Here is a 14,815-nt window from a genome sequence, read left to right as displayed (position 1 = left end):
GTATGATCTAAGGCCCAAGACAAAGATACTCCTATTAGCTATAACATTCCAAGGGTCTGGAGATTACCTCCCAGAGCTGAATTCATAGGCCAGTGACTTTTTCTTTGGGTGATACCAAATATTTTGTTTCTTAAAATTTATTGATTTTAGAGAGAGGAGAAAGAAAGTGGGGGAAGGGAGAAGCAGGAAGCAAGCCTCAATTCATAGGAGTTGCTTCTCATATGTGCCTTGACCAAGTAAACCCAGGGTTTCAAACTGGCAGCCTCAGTGTTCCAGGGCAATGCTTTATCCACTGCGCCACCACAGGTCAGGCAGTGTCAAATTCTTTATTACACAAAAAGTGATACTTCTAGAAAACGTAGAACATACCAAAAAAATCATAAAGGAGAAAGTAGAAGTAATTCATAATCTTGGTATCTAGTGAACATTTTGCTGCATTCTCACTCAGCCTTATGCTTTGTCCTTAAAAAAGAAAGTTTAAGCCATTATGTTTATTATAGGTGGTGGTTGATTTTGTGTCTGTCATATTATTTGTTTTCTTGCAATTTCCTTCCTGTTTTGGTTTTGTCTCTATAGAGGATTTGGTTGTAATTCCTTTAATTTATCTTTTCAAGATATTAATAAACTTGAATGAAGTGATCATAATCCCTTTTAAGGAAAATAAGGGATTTAGCACTTCTGTCACCATTTCTCCTCATTGTTTTGTTCATCTCATCATGTATTTAAAACACCATCATTCATTCTTATGCTTTTACTGTACTTTATATAGCTCATCTCTTTCAAAGAAGAAAAAAATATATATATATATATTTTTTTTTTTACAGGGAGAGAGAGAGAGTCAGAGAGAGGGATAGACAGGAATGCAGAGAGATGAGAAGCATCAATCATTAGTTTTTCGTGAGACCTTAGTTGTTCATTGATTGCTTTCTCATATGTGCCTTGACCATGGGCCTTCTGCAGACCGAGTAACCCCTTGCTCGAGCCAGCGACCTTGGGTACAAGCTGGTGAGCTTTTGCTCAAACCAGATGAGCCCGCGCTCAAGCTGGCGAACTTGGGGTCTCGAACCTGGGTCCTCGGCATCCCAGTCCAACGCTCTATCCACTGTGCCACTGCCTGGTCAGGCTCAAAGAAGAAAAAAATATTTGTTAGTGATTGTTTTTTTATTTATTTTTATTTTTTTATTTTTCCGAAGCCAGAAATGGGGAGGCAGTCAGACTCCCGCATGCGCCCCACTGGGATCCACCCGGCATGCCCACCAGGGGGAGATGCTCTGCCCATCCAGGGCGTCGCTCTGTTGCAACCAGAGCCACTCTAGCGCCTGAGGCAGAGGCCACAGAGCCATCCTCAGTGCTGGGGCCAACTTTGCTCCAATGGAGCCTCAGCTGCGGGAGAGGAAGAGAGAGACAGAGAGGAAGGAGAGGGGGAGGAGTGGAGAAGCAAATGGGCACCTCTCCTATGTGCCCTGGCCGGGAATCGAACCCAGGACTTCCGCACGCCAGGCCGACGCTCTACCACTGAGCCAACCAGCCAGGGCCGTTAGTGATTGGTTTTATGAACAACTCTAAACCTGTCAAGTACTTTTAACTACACACTAATCAGTTTAAGCTAACTTCCACTCCTTAAGTTCTTGCTTTTAATTCATGGCTCCTTAAGGAAGGTACTGTGATACTGAATATTCTGAGACTTTTTATACCTGAGAATATATTTCTGGTGTTCTTCATGTGAATGACAACTCATCTGAATATGGAGTTCTTGTGTTTAATTTTAATTTTTCAGGGCTCTGTGCATATTAATTGATCTATTAGTATTTGTTGTTATGGAGGAGTATGAGACCAACCTGATATATGCACTTTTGAGAGACTACTTAGATGCTGAGGTTACTGTTTATTTTTTAGGTTCGAAAGTCTTCTCAAATAATGTCTATGTGGGGTTCCCTTTAAAAAAGAAATCCCTTTTAATTTTGAAATGATTTTACTCTTATAGAAGAGTTTTAAAGGTAGTGGTGAGAGTTCTCATGTACCTTTCCCCTTGTTTTCCCTATATAAATCTTACAAAACCATGGTACAATGATTAAAACTAGGAAATTAACATTGGCAGATATTATTAAACTAAAGTTTTTATTTGAAATTTTCCAGTTTTCTCACTAATGCCCTTTTTTTTTTCTGTTCAAGGATTCAGTCCAGCACATCATTTTATATTTATTAAACATGTTTCCTTAGTATTTATATTTTCTGATCTGTAGCAGGTCCTTAACCTTTCCTTCTCTTCCATGACTTTGGTACTACTGAGGGACTGAAGGGTTCTGGCCAGGTGTCTTATAGAATGTCCCTTGATTTTGCTGTCTGATATTTGCTCGTGACTGGATTTAATGGCTTTGGGGGGAGAATACCATATAGGCAAAACAGGGTCCATGATACCAGTTTCTTATTACTGATCCTGTTAACTTTGATCACGTGGTTAAGGTGTTTTCTGCCTGGTTTCTCCTGTGTAAAGTTGCTGTTTTTCCATTTCCATATTGTTAGAAAGGAGTCACCAAGTCCAGGCTGTATTCAAGGGGAGGAGGATTAGACTTCACCTCTTGAAGGGAGGTATATCAGAGAATTTGACGTGTGCTAAAACCATCACAATAATTAATAAATATTTTGAGGTAGATGCTTTGAAGCTATGCAAATATCCCATTTCTCCTTAATCTTTTGCCCATTAATTTTAGCATTCATTGGTGGGTCTTTCCTGCAGTAATTATTACTATAGTGGAACTGCTAGTGGTGATTTATTTTCCTCATTTTTTAAAAATATTTAATAGTTAGAATTCTTCTATAAGAAAATTGTTACTTCTCATCTATATTAGTTATATCCATATAGGTTCATGGCTTTTTATTTTACTTTTTGGGTTTCCTGTATTTCAAAAATCGTCTGAAATATAATGCAATGGTCAGATTGAAATTTTTCCTTTTTTAAAATTTTTTAAAAATTTTTTAATTTTTATTTTTTTTACAGGGACAGAGAAAGAGTCAGAGAGAGGGATAGATAGGGACAGAAAGAGATGAGAAGCATCAATCATCAGTTTTTCGTTGCGACACCTTAGTTCATTGATTGCTTTCTCATATGTGCCTTGACTGTGGGTCTTCAGTAGACCAAGTAACCCCTTGCTCAAGCCAGCGACCTTGGGTCCAAGCTGGTGAGCTTTGCTCAAACCAGATGAGTCCGCACTTAAGCTGGCTGCCTTGGAGTCTTGAACCTGGGTCCTCTGCATCCCAGTCCAACTCTCTATCCACTGCGCCACTGCCTGGTCAGGCTTGGTATTCCTATTATATGAAGATTGACTTCTCCTAAAGGCATTTGTTTTATAGAAGATTTTTGAAACAGAATTTTAGAATGCTAAATTTTAGCCATTGTTTTCCTTTTACTCATTTGGACTTGCTCCCCCCTTTTTTATTTTTTGTAGACATTGAAATACATATCAAAAACACCATGCAGGCACCAGAGTCCTGAGATTGTCAGAGAATTTCTCACAGCAATGAAAAGCCACAAGTTGACCAAGTAAGTAAAAATTGTCTTAAGTAGAATGAATGACATATAGTGAAAATAACTTACAAAGGCCACTCTCAGCAACTGTGTATTTGTATTTAGTTGAGTTTTGAATTCTATCTAATAAACAGTGTGCTCCTTTAAAGTAGTAGTATGGTATTGTAGATGAAAACATAGTGGGATTTTTAAATCTCAAAGTTTTTTTGGAGCCCCAGTTTTATGACCTGACTCATCACCTCCTCTCAGCATTCAGACCAAATTGGTTGAAAAATGGGGTTCACAAGTTAAACTGCTTTTTATAAAGTCAGTCAATTAAGTCATTTGACATTTTGTGTTTGCTTGGGGGAAAAGTGACTTGATAATATTCTTTCTGTTTTTTTAATGCCCAGTTATTTTTTTTGATGACTTTCTTGAATAAGGTAAGCTTGTAGAAATTAAAAACATTAACAATTAGCTCAAGATATGACATGAGAAGAAACCTACTGCTAGTCTTTTAGAATAGCAGAGCTGATAAATTCCAAAAGTTTTTGTCATTTCATTCAGGATAATCAATAATTTTCTTTTGGAGAAACCATTCGGAGTTATTTCAGGCACCCAGTTGATACACTATCAATAAACTAAGTGTACTTTTCCTCTTATCTCTCTTCTCCAAATGAACTCTGAAAACAAATATCTATAAATGTGTGAGTGTGTGTATATAGTTTGTCTTATTTTTAATTGTAAAATGCACAGAATATAAAATTTATCGTCTTGGCCCTGGCTGGTTGGCTCAGTGGTAGAGCATCGGCCTTGCGTGCAGGAGTCCCGGGTTCGATTCCCAGCCAGGGCACACAGGAGAAGCGCCCATTTGCTTCTCCACCCCTCCCCCTCTCCTTCCTCTCTGTCTCTCTCTTCCCCTCCCACAGCCAAGGCTCCATTGGAGCAAAGTTTGCCCGGGTGCTGAGGATGGCTCTGTGGCCTCTGCCTCAGGCGCTAGAATGGCTCTGGTTGCAACAGAGCGACGCCCCAGATGGGCTGAGCATCGACCCCTGGTGGGCGTGCCAGGTGGATCCTGGTTGGGCGCATGTGGGAGTCTGTCTGACTGCCTCCCCGTTTCCAACTTCAGAAAAATACAAAAAAAAAAGTATCGTCTTAATATTTTTAAGTATGCACTTTATTGGTGTGTTGAATATATTTACATTGTTGTGCAACCAATAAGCAGAACTTTTTAATCTTGCAGAACTAAGACTTTATACCAATTAAATAACTCTCCATTTCTCCTTCATCCCAGCCACTGACAACCATTTTTCTATTTTCTGTTTCTATTAATTGGACTACTCTAGATATCTCCCACAAGTGGAGTCATACAGTATTTGTCTTTTTAAAAAATACCTGAATATTGTTTTATATATATTTACCATTTTAACCATTTTTAAGTGTGCAATTCAGAGGCATTAGGTACATTCATGTTGTACAAGCATCATTGCCATCCATTCATAGAATAGATTAAATAGTGGCTCCTCATTTCTTACCTTCTAGCCCCAGTCTTTCTGTCTCATGAATTTGGCTAATCACCTTATATGAGGGAATCATATAGTATTTGTACTTTTGTGTCTGGCTTACTTTATTTAGCATTATGTTTCAAGGTTCATCCATGTTGTAGCGTGTGTCACATATCCCTTTATTTATTTATTTTTGAGAGAGAGGAGAGAGAAAGAGAGAGAAAGAGAGGAAAGGGGAGGAAGAATGAGAAGCATCAACTCTTGGTTGCTTCTTGTATGTGCCTTGACCAGGCCAACCCGGGGATTTGAACTGGTGACCTCAGCATTCCAGGTTGACACTCTATCCACTGTGCCACCACAGGCCAGGGACATTTCCCTACCTTTTGAAGGTTGCATACAATATTCTATTTTATGTTTATACCACATTTTGTTTATTTACATATATACTCCCCACCCTTCTGTGGTGGCTGAAAGTATCAAATCAGAGCAGGCATTCTACCTGAATGAGTCCTTTGCTAGATTTTTTTTTATTTTAGATTTTATTTATTCATTTTAGAGAGGAGGAACAGAGAGAGAGAGAGAGAGAGAGAGAGAGAGAAAGAGACAGAGAGAGAAAAGGGGGGGGAGGAGCAGAAAGCATCAACTCCCATATGTGCCTTGATCAGGCAAGCTGGGGTTTCGAACCGTTGACCTTAGCGTTCCAGGTCGATACTTTTACCTACTGTGCCACTGCAGGTCAGGCTCCTTTGCTAGATTTTTTTCAAGAGGTGAGAGTCTTGAGAATTTTGCCTTTAGAAATCGTTGAAACCCTTGTGTTTTCCAAGTAATACAGGTAATGTTTTGGTGTGTAAGATGGTTTTAGGTGGTACAATAAAGTACTTTTGATGTGCTATTTTATTTAGATTTCATTAATCTTATTTTAAGGTATTCTCTTGAGTTAATATTTGCATGCTGGCCCTGGCCGGTTGGCTCAGCGGTAGAGCGTCGGCCTAGCGTGCGGAGGACCTGGGTTCGATTCCCGGCCAGGGCACACAGGAGAAGCGCCCATTTGCTTCTCCACCCCTCCGCTGCGCTTTCCTCTCTGTCTCTCTCTTCCCCTCCCACAGCCAAGGCTCCATTGGAGCAAAGATGGCCCGGGCGCTGGGTATGGCTCTGTGGCCTCTGCCTCAGGCGCTAGAGTGGCTCTGGTCGCAACATGGCGAAGCCCAGGATGGGCAGAGCATCGCCCCCTGGTGGGCAGAGCATGGCCCCTGGTGGGTGTGCCGGATGGATCCCGGTCGGGCGCATGCGGGAGTCTGTCTGACTGTCTCTCCCTGTTTCCAGCTTCAGAAAAATGAAAAAAAAAAAAAAAAAAAAAATTTGCATGCTATATAATTTTCTATTTCCTTTGCCTTTTGTGATGCTACACACACTCAGTGACATAGTTTAAGAAATAGTATTAGAAAGTGGATCAGTTTTTTTTTTTTCAAAAATTTTTTTTATTGTGGTAAAGTATGTGTAACATAAGATTAGCCATCCTGACCATTTTTAAATGTACAGTTCAGTGGTACTAAATACATAATATTATACAAACATCCATCTTCATCTCGTAAAACTGAAACACTATACCCATTAAAGAATAACTCTCCATTCTTTCCTCCCTCCAGTCCCTGGTTTAACATCCTAAAGTTATAATACTCAATTTGAATTTATACTTGTTAAACTTCAATAACATGTAAAAACTCTGCTTCTTTATAGCTTTATTTTCATCCCTTTCAGTTGCTAATAAAACAAAATTACATCTTTAAATATGTGTGTCCCCAAACATAAACCAGTAATTATTTTAGGTTATATTAAGTTATGTAGAAAGCAAAAAGTAGAGTTATGAATCACTATTACAGTACTAGCTTTTATAATTGCCTATGTGTTTAAATAAAGATATTTAATTTTTCATATAGCTTTGAGTTCCTGTCTAGTAGGCTTTCATTTACAATACAGGATTCTGTTGAGTATTTCTTCTAGGGCAATTCTAGTGATAAACTCCCTCAGCTTTTGTTTATCTGGGAATGTCTTAATACCTCATTTTTAAAGGGAAGTTTTGTTGGATAGGATTCTTGCTTGAGAGTTTTTTGTTTTAAAACTTTGAATATACAGATTTCACTCTTTATCTGAAAGAAAAGCATTTCTGTGCCACCATTCTGTAAGTTGAAATGGTATAAAGTGATGCGTATCCCTCACTTTCTGAAAGTTCATATCACAATACTAGCTTTTATGTTACTTCACGTTAATGAAAGACTTACAGTACCACTTTCTTATTAAAGGTGAAAACTCTTTGGATTTCTTTTGTTTAGCAAAAACAGTACTAATGTAGGTCTTTCATAAAAGCAAAGAGTTGTGACATGAACTTTCAGAAAGTGGAGGATACCTCTAATTGGACTGCTTTCTGGCCTCCAAAGTTTCTGATTACAAATCTGCTGGTGATCTTAATGAGGACCCTTTGTGTATGACAAGTTCTTTCTTGATGCTTTTAAGATTTTCTCTTGTCTTTCAAAAGTTTGATTATAATGTGTCTCTGTGTCTGAGTTCATCTTGTAATTTATTGAGCTGCTTGGATGTTTATATTCATGTATTTCATCAAATTTGGGAAGTTTTCAGCCATTATGTGTTAAAATATTCTCTGGCCCTTTCACCTACTCTTTTCCTTCAGGAACTTCCAAAATACACATTTTGGTCTGCTGCATAGTGTTCCACAGATCCCTTAGGTTCTTTTTTTTTTTTTTGTATTTTTTTTTTCCTGAAGTTGGAAACGGGGAGGCAGTCAGACAGACTCCTGCATGCGCCCGACCGGGATCCACCCGGCACGCCCACCAGGAGGCATTGCTCTGTTGCAACCAGAGCCATTCTAGAGCCTGAGGCAGAGGCCACAGAGCCATCCCCAGCGCCCAGGCCAACTTTGCTCCAGTGGAGCCTTGGCTGTGGGAGGGGAAGAGAGAGGCAGAGAGAAGGAGAGGGGGAGGGGTGGAGAAGCAGATGGGCACTTCTCCTGTGTGCCCTGGCGGGGAATCGAACCCGGGACTCCTGCACGTCAGGCCGATGCTCTACCACTAAGCCAACCGGCCAGGGCCGTAGGTTCTTTTTACCTCAGTCTTTTTTTTTTTCTGTTCCTCAGATTCAGTAATTTCCATTGTTCTTTCTATCTTAAGTTTGCTGATTCATTCTTCTGCCTGCTCACATCTGCCTTCGAGTCTCCTCTAGTGAGTTTTTCATTTCAGTTACTGTAATTTTCAGCTCCAGAATTGTTTTAGTTTCTTTTTTGCTCCTGTATCCTTATCGATATTTTCTTTGTGTATACTCACATTCACACACACACACACACACACACACACACACACACATATAATTTAATTGATTTTAGAGTGGGGGGAGAGAGACAGAAATATGTTTCTGTATGTGCCCTGACTGGAGATTGAACCAGCATCCTCTGTGTGTCAGGATGACGCTCTAACCAGCCGAGCTGTTGTCGTAAGTCAGTCAACTTGTATATCAAACTGCCGATAATGTACCCGTCGCCAACGTGCCAACTAGTGGCAGCTTCCGGAATCACAATTCGTATCTCGGGATTTCGCTCTGATCTCAAACAAAAAAACAGACTGAGTCGCAGCTCATATCTTAAAAAAAATTCATATGTTGGTCTGTTCGTATCTCAAGGTACCACTATATCAATAAGGCCCAGGCCTTATTGGTTACAGAACGAATTAAATTCGTATCTCAAGGTACCACTGTATTTTTATTTCTTCATACTTTATTTTCTTGGTTTTATCTAAATATTTCTTTAGCTCTTTGAGCATCTTTAAAATAATTGTTTCAAAGCCATTGTCTAGTAGGTCTGCCATCAGGTCTTTTTCAGGGACACTGTCTGTTGATTTATCTTTTTTCTTTGAATGGGACATACCTTTCTACTTTTTCATATATATTGTGATTATTTTCTGTTGAAAACAGGACATTTGATCCAATAACATAACCATTTATTATTTGCTTTTTAAAAATTTTTTTTATTGTAGACTAATTCTGTGCCTGAAATACAAACTCAAGATCTCAGGTCTTTTCTGAGCCTGCCCCTTTCCCTAAGTATGCACAGGCATTTTCTAATTTTTCCCATTTATGTGGGTGTTTGTTTATTTGTATATTTTTTAAACAATCTCTTCTACAGTGTCTGAAGTTTATGGAAAAAGAGGAAAAGGAATGGTAGGGAAAAAAGGAAACTGGCTCTTTAAATCTAGAAGTCACTTCAGCTGGAGGTGGGGGGTGGGCTTGTAGCCATAGGGGGAGGTAGAGCATCAAAGGCTGTAGCCCCTTTGCTTGCATGCACCTCTCTGATCAGAAGCAATGATCCTTTACTAGAGCACAGATCTTTGGTATTTGGAGGACAGGGTCCTTTTTGCCTTGTCTGGCTTCACAAGCTGTGTATAAGCTGCTCTAGGAACATGTGCACAGCTGCCTGCCACTGGAATTAGAAGTTGCTACTGTGCAAAGATCTAAAATCGAGGGAAGTTAACCACAATTCATCTTCCAAGCATTCCCTTGAAGTTGCAAATCTTAAGTGAACCCCAGGGTTTCCAAATAGTTAACATCAGATTCTGTCAAGTGCAGCTTTTGTCTAGATGGGGAGACTGACTCCTGGTACTTCCTACTCTACTACTTCCCCAGAATCATCTCTCTCTCTCTCTCTCTTTTTTTTTTTTATAACTTTGTTTTTAGATCAATTTTAAGTTCATAGTAAAATTAAGGGGAAGATTCAGAAATTTTCTATATGCCATGTCCCACCCATGTATAGCCTCTCCCATTATCAACATCTCTCTCAAGAGTGTTCACAAATCAGTGAACCTACACTGACACATTGTTATCACCCAAAGTCCATAGTTTATAGGTTCACTGTTGGTGTTTTCCATTCTGTGGATTTGGACAAATGTATAATGTCACATACCCATTGTTATACTATGATACAGAGTATTTTCATTGACTTAGTAATCCTCTGTGCTCCACCTATTTATTCCTCCCTTACCACCCACAACCCCTGGCAACCACTGGTGTTTTGGGTTTTTTTTTCACGTTTTTCTTTTAAGTGAGAAGTAGGGGACGGCAGACAGACTCCTGCATGTGCCTGACCAGGATCCACCCGGCATGTCCACCAGGGGGCTATGCTCTGCCCATTTGGGTCATTGCTCCACTTCAACTGGAGCTATTCTAGCGCCTGAGACTGAGGCCATCGAGCCATCCTCAGTGCCCAGGCCAACTTGGCTGCAGGATAGGAAGAGAGAGAGAGAGAAAGGAAAGGAAGGGGGGAAGGGTGGAGAAGCAGATGGGCGCTTCTCCTGTGTGCTCTGGCCGGGAGTTGAACCTGGGACTTCCACACGCCAGGCCAACGCTCTACCGCTGAGCCAACTGGCCAGGGCCACCACTGGTGTTTTTATTGTCTCCTTAGTTCTGCCTTTTTTCAGAATATGTAGTTGGAATCATCCAATATATAGTCTTTTCACATTGGCTTCTTTCACTTAGTAATATGCATTTAAAGTTCCTCCATGTCTTTTTGTGGTTTCATAGCTCACTTCCATTTTGTGTTGCATAGTATTCTATTGTCTGAATATTCCATAGTTTGTTTATCCATTACCTACTGAAAGACAACATAGTTACTCCCACATTTTGGCAGTTATAAAAAAAAAGCTACTATAAATAATTTTGTGCATATATTTTGTCAACATAAGTTTTTTACTCTTTTGGGTAAATAGTAAAGAACCACCATCTGAGCCACCTAGGAACACATTTGCCACTCATGAAGAAGTTTCCCTTCCACTGAGTTTTCTTAAGTATTGCTGTCTTTTCTAAAGAACCCTGCGTTTTTATGATGGGCCAGAAATAGGATAACTTCAGTTTTGTCATTTTTGCCTTTAGTCAGGGGTCCCCAGACTTTTTACACAGAGGGCCAGTTCACTGTCCCTCAGACCGTTGGAGGGCCGCCACATACAGTGCTCTTCTCACTGACCACCAATGAAAGAGGTGCCCCTTCCGGAAGTGCGGCGGGGCGGGGGGGCGGATAAATGGCCTCAGGGGGCCTCATGCGGCCCGCAGGCTGTAGTTTGGGGATGCCTGCCTTTAGTGATGTTTCAGGCTCAATTTGTTGTAGGACCCACTCGTCTTTCTGCTGGTCCAGGGTATCCGTAGCACTCTTCCAACACTGTATTTCTAATGAATCAATTATTTTCCTATTAGCCGTCTTCACTGTCCAACTGTCCTATCATACATAATAATTGGGAATACAAGGGTGTGGATGATCTTAGCCTTGGTTTCTAATGACATATCTTTGCTCTTGGTGGTCTATTCTAATTCTTTTTTTTTCTCAATTACAGTTGAAAGACAAGATTATATCAGTTTCAGGTGTACAACATAGTGATTAGATATTTATATGTATATATAACTTACGAATTGATCAATCCGATAAATATAGTACCCATCTGACCCTATGCATAATTGTTACAATATTATTGACTAGGCTGGCCAGTGGTAGCTCAGTGGTTAGAGCTCTGATCTGGGATGCTGAGGTCCCAGGTTGAAACCCAAGATCACTGGTTTGAGCACGGGCTCACCAGCTTGAGCACGGAGTCACTGGCTTGAACGTGAGACCATAGACATGATTGCATGGTTGCTGGCTTGAAGCCTAAAGGTTACTGGCTTGAAACCCAAGGTCACTGGCTTGAGCAAGGTGTCTCTGGCTTAGCTGGAGCCCCTCGGTCAAGGCACATATGAAAAGTAATCAGTGAACAACTAAAGAGGTGTAAGCACAAGCTGATGATGCTTCTCATCTCACTCTCTTCTTGTTTCTCTCACTGAAAAAAAATATTGACTATATTCCCTATGCTATACTTTAAATGCCCGTGACTGTTCTGTAACTACTGATTTGTATTTCTTAATCTCATCCCCCTTTTCACTCAACCCTCTAACCCCCTTCCTATCTGGCAACCCTCAAAAAGTTCTCTGTATTTAAGTTTGTTTCTGTTTTCTTTTCTTTTTTTTTTTAAGATTCCACGAACAAGTAAAATCAAATGGCATTTGTTTTCTCTGTCTGACATATTTCACTCAGCACAGTACCCTATAGGTTCATCCATGTTGCAGATGCAAAGATTTCATTCTTTCTTACAGCTGAGTCATATTCTGTTTTCTATATGTACCACTTTATCTGTTCATCTGTTGATGGACACTTAAGTTGCTTTCATATCTTGACTATTGTAAATAATACTGCAGTGAAAATCTGCATACATATATCTTTTTGAAATAGGGTTTTGGGTTTCTTTGGATAAATACCGAGCAGTGGAATTTCTAGGTCCTTCTTTGTCTCTTGTTATAGCCTTTGTTTTAAAGTCTTATTTTGTCTGTTATATGTATTGCTGCCTCGGCTTTTTTGTTTGTTGTTTCCTTTTTTTTTTTCTTTTTTTTTTTTTTTAATTTTTTACAGAGACAGAGAGTGAATTAGAGAGAGGAATAGACAGGGACAGACAGACAGAAACGGAGAGAGATGAGAAGCATCAATCATTAGTTTTTCATTGCGCGTTGCAACACCTTAGTTGTTCATTGATTGCTTTCTCATATGTGCCTTGACCACGGGCCTTCAGCAGACCGAGTAACCCTTTGCTGGAGCCAGCGTCCTTGGGTTCAAGCTGGTGAGCTTTTGCTCAAACCAGATGAGCCCACACTCAAGTTGGCGACCTCGGGGTCTCGAACCTGGGTCCTCTGCATCCCAGTCCAACGCTCTATCCACTGCGCCACCGCCTGGTCAGGCTGTTGTTCCATTTTTATGAAATATTTTTTCTATCCCTTTACTTTCAGTCTATGTGTGTCTTTCAATCTGAAGTTTTTGTAGATAGCATAAAGTCTTGTTTTGTTATCTATTCGGCCATCATATGTCTTTTTATTAAGCATTTAATCCCTTTACATTTAAAGTAATTTTTGATAGGTACATAGTTATTGCCATTTCATTATTCATATTTTTTTTTCTTTCTGTTCTAGAAGTTCCTTTAACATTTCATGTAATACTGATTTGGTGGTCATGACTCCTTTATCTTTTTCTTGTTTGGGAAGCTCTTTGTCTCTCTTTCAATTCTAAATAATAGCTTTGCTGGGTAGAGTGATCTTTGTTGTAGGTCTTTGCTTTTCATCACTTTGTTGTTGTCATTGTTATAAGAATTTAATAAAACCACATGAATGAAACACTTAGCCTGTTTCCTTGAGCATTCCTGATAATGAAAATATACTACATGGTATAAAAAGAATAAAATACAACTTGATCAGAGAAGATTGAGTGTAACTGATTGGAAAGGGCGCACAGAGACCAGGAAATTTTTGAAAAATGCTTAGCCTGCAGCAGGGTCTCTACAAAGGTTAGTTTCTCTCATATTTCCAAGATTAAACTCCTTGAATGTAAAAACTTTGTTATTTCTTTTTAAGCATGCTAAACTTCAAGCACATTATTTTGCATAAAGTAGATGCTCCAGAAAAGTCAGGGGATGTTTCAATTCAGTAGATTACACTTCTGTTTTCCTTTTGTCTATACTTCAGATGCACTTATTACAAGTTTTAAATACTTATGTGGTTCTCTAATTTTTCAGGTTTGTTGGTTTGGCCTCCCAAGTAGACAGTAAAATCCCTGGGGTCAAAAATACTAAAGGGCCCTGGGCCTCTTGGCTCAGTGGTAGAGCATTGGCCTGGCGTGTGGAAGTCCCGGGTTTGATTCCTGGCCAGGGCACACAGGAGAAGCACCCATCTGCTTCTCCACCCTTCCCCCCCTCCTTCCTCTCTGTCTCTCTCTTCCCCTCCCATAGCCAAGGCTCCATGGGAGCAGAGTTGGCCCTGGGTGCTGAGAACGGCTCCATGGCCTCTGCCTCAGGTGCTAGAGTGGCTCCGGTTGCAACAAAGCAATGCCCCAGATGGGCAGAGCATCGCCCTCTGGTGGGCATGCCTGGTGGATCCTGGTCGAGTGCATGCAGGAGTCTGTCTGTCTGCCTCCCTGCTTCTCACTTCAGAAAAAAAAAATACTATAGTTTACAGTTCGTACACCACCACTGAATCAACTGTTTCATTTCAAAGTGAAATGGGTGGTTTTTTGGCTGAGACCTGACTGCTCCCTGTGACCAAAGGATGGGCTGTTGAATCCTAATAAGGTTCCTTCCTAACCTTAGGAAGGGGCTGCAGCCCCTCCATCCATCCAAAGCAGTCAGTAGGGTGACCAGCTATCCAGGTTTTCGTGGGAGGAGTGGGGACTAACCATACAGGATGCTAAGATGAGGAAGGTCCAAGGCAAACTGATGAGTTGGTCAGCCTAGTCATCAACTGTGACTGCTTGCACATTTATAGCTCTAAAATGTCTTTACAAACTGGTAAAATTCAGTTGCTTCCTGATTAATAAGTCTTATGGTGGAGACCAAAAAAAAAGAAGAATCTGCTCACAGAGAGTGAAGAATACCTCAGAGATGTCCAGAGGAAGATTGTCAACATACAGCTAGGTCTCTTCTTGGACCTTGGGGACTTCTGCTTCTCCAACACTTTGTTCTTTCCCAGCAGTTAAGCAGAGGGTTGAAAAGCACCGCTGCTCCAAGACCTTTGTCATCACTGATTGACAGGCAGGAAATGCTGGAGGTGACTCCTAAACTCTGGGTACTGTGAGACAGTAAGAGAAGAAGGCTTGTTTATCACCAAAGGAGATAACTTAATGCCAGTTTCTTCCCAACAGGATCTCATGCAAAGTCCAAATTAGATCTCTCCTGGCCAGGCACATCTA

The 14,815-nt window shown here is 40.4% G+C and overlaps 1 protein-coding gene and 1 non-coding gene across 3 annotated transcripts in view; both read left to right on the top strand.

The window, feature by feature from the left end:
* CRCP (CGRP receptor component) overlaps positions 1 to 14,815 on the top strand; it is a 55,762-nt gene that overhangs the window by 22,320 nt on the left and 18,627 nt on the right. For both annotated transcript variants that reach the window (XM_066274690.1, XM_066274691.1), the window contains one exon: positions 3,447 to 3,541. In XM_066274690.1, the coding sequence (XP_066130787.1) occupies positions 3,447 to 3,541 (95 nt within the window). The remainder of the gene's footprint in view (positions 1 to 3,446; positions 3,542 to 14,815) is intronic.
* On the top strand, positions 4,283 to 4,358 carry TRNAA-UGC (transfer RNA alanine (anticodon UGC)). Its single transcript has one exon. It is a non-coding gene; the product is annotated as a tRNA-Ala (tRNA).

This window comes from Saccopteryx bilineata, chromosome 4, assembly GCF_036850765.1.
Source record: "Saccopteryx bilineata isolate mSacBil1 chromosome 4, mSacBil1_pri_phased_curated, whole genome shotgun sequence".
Taxonomy (NCBI): domain Eukaryota; kingdom Metazoa; phylum Chordata; class Mammalia; order Chiroptera; family Emballonuridae; genus Saccopteryx; species Saccopteryx bilineata.
This window is presented reverse-complemented; position numbering and strand designations above follow the sequence as displayed.